Raw genomic sequence first — 5,000 nt, 5'->3', positions numbered from 1 at the left:
ATTCAAATCAGACGTTACAGGGATTTATGATGAAAAATGTGTCAGTGTGTATCACACTGACTCATAAAATCCTACTTATGAAGCTCAACAATCACATTTTCTATATCAGTTGCACAGATTAAAGACAACATTACTGCTAAGGGACATAAGCACTTTCAAACATATATTGTTTCAACTCTGTAGTATTTTTATATATGTTTGAAATGACATAGTATTTGTCCATAACACTGTTGACAAAATAATTAAGCAAATGTTCGCTTTCATTAGAGTATTTATCAAATTATTTAAGATTAAGCTTGGCAATTTGTTTGTTTGGAAACTTAAATATATACACTATGTAAACATCTAGGTCATTTAGTGGAAAAAAAATACTGATAATTGACATTTTGCTTTTGCCAAAAGCGTAGGGAAATCGTAGAATCGCTCATATACTAACCGCACGAATACAACGGCCGTGACCTGAGCGAGGAAGTAATTGACTTTGTATTGAGTTGCGCGACAAAAGCGATTCAGGAGACTTGAGACAATTTGCGCGACTCGAGCAATAGTTTGTCGTTGAACTTCTGGGAATATTATGCAAATTAGCTATGATGCGGTTGGTCGGCAGCCGCCACAGCCAATGAGAATCTTGGAATGCTTGCATTCTGCTTTTAACAGAGATACTCTACTAGTCACTTCAATCGCTCGTATTGCTCTTGCTGCACAGAAGCGATTCTCTGTCGCTTGAATCTCGTCGCGGCCGGTGAATGCACCCGGTGAAGCACAGTTTGCAAAGACACACACACACACACACACACACACACACACACACACACACACACACACACACACACACACACACACACACACACACACACACACACACACACACACACACACACACACACACACACACACACACACACACACACAATCCAGACATGCAACAGCCCGATTTGTGTGCTGCTCCCTTGGAAATGAGGCACTCCCAGCCCTCACGCCTCCCTGAGCACCCTTCTACCCAACATCAGGCCTCCCTGCTGCTCTCCTGTGTTAGCAGCTGGTGCGCGTCGGTGCATTTGTTTGTTGGGTGGTTGGGTGCCATGTATTTGCCTCCGTAATTCTTCATTTCTGCCCGTTTCCCCTTTGACTGGCCATGTTTGTTCATTGGAGATGGCTTTAGATTTGCTGTGTTTACATTCCACTCCATTGTCCTCCATTTGCCCAGCACTGCTTCTAATGCGTTCAACTTCATTTAGCTTGCATTTGCTCGGCCAGTCTAATTCATGTGTCAACCCCTAGTCAGTGTTGTTTGACTGAGTGAGAGTAATGGGTAGTGTGTGTGGCGGACAAAAAAGAGAACATGTTTTGGATGTAATTCACCTGTGTGCTGAAGCAAAGGCTGAGTGTTTTTGTTGGTTTTGCACTCAATCCGTGTTCAATGCTAACATAACACTGGCACAACACTCACAATATTCTAGAAACTACATTATTAATACACTTTGTGCAGCAAGGTCAAGGCGTGGTTAGTGTACTATCAAAGCTCTGCCAGCAGGTCAACATAAATTATCAATGAGAACACACACATGCAGTGAAGCACACATGGGAGACACACATGGGAGACATCAGAACGCATCACACCCATCTTGATTGCAGCTTTTCTCGATTGTAGCACACATGTCTAACCAGTTACACTGATGGTCAAACTGATCCATTTTGTTTGCAAAATTGTTCAGCTGTGCCTAAACATCTACTACAATTTCCATCAACTACATCTACATCCACAATCTTATCTCAATCCAACGTAACAAAAATCTTCACGTGTGCTACACCAACAGACATGTGAACACATCAGTCAACCCGTTAAAACACAGCATTATAAATTTGCTATTACCAGAATGGCAATGACCGAGTCGTAGTTCATTACTAAAGACCTTGTGTTATGTCATTGTAGAGTAGTACTATGGTGATTAACCTTTCAATGACTATTACGGCGTGCCTCAGATGGTACAGCGTGTATTAGGGGGCTACCCTCAGCTGCCAGCCTTGAAATCTATGGATGCAGGCTAAAACAATGTATTTGCTTATAATGCTGCACTGAACTAACATCTGTGTAAAAGATTGAATGTCTCCAGTTGGAAAGCATCAACATATTTGCAAGAAGTAGCCTTCCCTAAGATTGTGATGATAGAAGCTTAATGGTTCCCAGTATTTTAATGGGCTAAAATATTGGAGCTGCTGGGGCAGCTAAAATACTGCACGCACCCCAGTTTGGGAAACCCTAGGCTGAAATACTGGTCATGTGTATATTGAGGAACTAAGATGGGTAACACTTAGTTTAGAATAATGGATGCAAAAAAGCATTATAAAGACTTAATAAATAATTAACTATTGATGAACAAAACATTAACAAATGATTGTAAATGACTAGGAAATGTAAACAAATGCTAGTAAATGACTAGGAAATGCTATATATATAACTTAATATTTTATATTTATCAAACATTTACAAGTTGCTTGTAAATGAATAAAATACTCTGTTATAAGGTGTGTAAAGTCTTGAATATATCATTTGTAGATATTTTATAAAGCATTAATAAAACTTAGTTAATAATAAAAACATTTGTTAATGTTTTATTCATCATTAGTTAATTATTTACTGATTCTTTACTAGGGAACATTATTATAAAGTGTTACCCTAAGATGAAACATGTTTCAAGAGTTTGGTAAATATCGCTTGGACCTTAATGCTCCTAATCCTCCCCTCTAATCCCCCTGATGATGCAGGTGTGTAAAGGTCCAATGTGTCATTTTAGTAGTTTGTTGTAGTAGTTTAGTAGTGTCTATTCACAAGATTTATCTTGTTTGAGCATGTACCAAGTAAATAAATTGTGTATTACAGGTATATTACTTTAGCAGGAGACAATAGTTATTACATTGTCGTGAAATAATTACGTTGGCCGTAATTATGTGTGAACTGCACATCTAAACTGCACCTTTTTAAAATCATGTTGGATGGGTTATTATGCTACGTTTTTACAGCGGATGGTCTGCCATTCTGGTGTGTTTTGTGTAATGGAATGTTTGTTTGAGATATACTTGGCTAAGGTTCTTTTTCTTTGTGTTGTGCGCAGGATCATGGCATTCCCACAGATATGGGCTATGCTGTGGCCCCCCACCACTCTGGGGTGTACCCAGTACATATACAGCTTTACGAGTCGTGGAAGAAGGCCTGGGGCATTAGAGTGACCAGCACTGAGGAGTACCCCCACCTGAAACCAGCACGCCACCGCAAGGGCTTCGTCCACAACAACATCATGGTGAGAGGAGTCATCTTTGTGTATGGTGTCAGGTGTCTTACAAGGAGGGTTGTGCATCTGTTTGTTGACATGGTCTCCTTGTATGAGGTGGTCACATGCAGTTCTATTGCTTATGCTACCCTTGACTTGTCAGTATCCGTCGACTCAGCATTTTTTGAGCAGTCCTTTTTGAGATCCTCGCCATTCTAATGTGGGCATGGTTTGTTTACATTTTGTCTTAACATACTTCAAATATTGTCTCAAAAGTCACTGATTTAGTGTGCCTGTTGAGGATGTATACCGTTTTGGATGATACAGTATTTGGAGTATGTTAAGACATTTGAAAACATGTGAACAAAACAAGCCCCTTAACTATTTGGTCTGAACAACAACAAAAAATAGCGGCATTGGGTACTGGCAAGTCAAGGGTGGCGTGATAAATTCAACTGCATGTTGAACCTGCATGTTGGCAGGAATTCTTATTTAAGTAAGTCTTTGTTGGGAGGTCTGCCCTTGGCAATAACCATGAATTGCCAAAAAATAGTTCTTGTCTGTGTTGGTTCCTTTTTCCCTATGTTTGTAGAGCAAAGCACATTGACTCTATGCAAGTATCAGAGGTCTCTACAGCTACTACACCATTTTCAGCACACGTGTGTGTGTGAAGAAAAGAGAGAGGGGGAGAGACTGGGACAGGGGCAGATGGCGAGAGGACATCAAACACATACCCGAGGCACAGAGCAAGGAAAGGGAGAAATGAGATTGGACGCTTAATATGTTAGTGTGTATGTATTTGTGTGTGTGTGTGTGTGTGTGTGTGTGTGTGTGTGTGTGTGTGTGTGTGTGTGTGTGTGTGTGTGTGTGTGTGTGTGTGTGTGAGTGTGTGTGTGAGAGAGAGAGAGAGAGAGGAGAGAGAGAGAGAGAGAGCGAGAGAGAGAGAGAGAGAGAGAGAGAGAGAGAGAGAGAGAGAGAGAGAGAGAGAGAGAGAGAGAGAGAGAGAGAGAGATGGATGGTACAGTGTGGCCAGTGTTCCGTTTACATCTGCTTTTGGCCAAACAAAGCATAAACAAACAATGCTAGTACACCACCAATGATGCAAAGTTACAAACAAAATCCTGAAACTTAATATATGTAATCATAACCAGGGCCCTATGATGTCTGCGATGCAGAAAACACACTCGGAATCACAGAATCTTGACAATAAGATGGAATTTGATCTGAAGCACGGAATTTGCATTATTTTATCCATTTTTTTTCACCAACACTTCCCCTTCTGTGACACTTTTCAAACACAAATGCTGACTTCTGCCCAAATGCCATTGCAAAAGCACATGTTGACTGTTAGAACCTACATCTCCCACAATCCGCTTTGACTGCACTTGTTGGTGCATGGGAAATGTGAAATGTAGACCAAAATATGTCAAATAAAAGAGGGAAAGAATAGGGATAAAGGAAGACATTTCTCACAGCAGGAACCAAGGCACCAAGGCACAAGTGATTCAAAGGTCCGCTCTTGAGCAATTGAGTTTCGTGTCTGTCTCTGCTACCTCTACCACTTCAGCTCAGTCAGTGTCGAGGGGCAAGGCAAACTGAATAATAAAACCCTAACTGGAAATTTGTTTGTGTAGTTAGCCCATTTGCAACAAAATGCATATCACACCACATGCTCACACATTACATGTGGGACAGCTGGAACTGTTTCAATGACTTGAAGCGACATTTATC

General features: G+C 40.7%; 1 protein-coding gene across 1 annotated transcript in view; it reads left to right on the top strand.

The window, feature by feature from the left end:
* ndst3 (N-deacetylase/N-sulfotransferase (heparan glucosaminyl) 3) overlaps positions 1-5,000 on the top strand; it is a 39,674-nt gene that overhangs the window by 17,281 nt on the left and 17,393 nt on the right. Inside the window, exon 5 of the mRNA XM_063220102.1 lies at positions 3,114-3,299. Coding sequence (XP_063076172.1) covers positions 3,114-3,299 — 186 coding nt within the window. The remainder of the gene's footprint in view (positions 1-3,113; positions 3,300-5,000) is intronic.

The sequence above is a fragment of the Engraulis encrasicolus genome, chromosome 16, assembly GCF_034702125.1.
Source record: "Engraulis encrasicolus isolate BLACKSEA-1 chromosome 16, IST_EnEncr_1.0, whole genome shotgun sequence".
NCBI lineage: Eukaryota > Metazoa > Chordata > Actinopteri > Clupeiformes > Engraulidae > Engraulis > Engraulis encrasicolus.
Note: the sequence above shows the minus strand (reverse complement) of the source record. Positions and strands in the feature narration are given on the sequence as shown.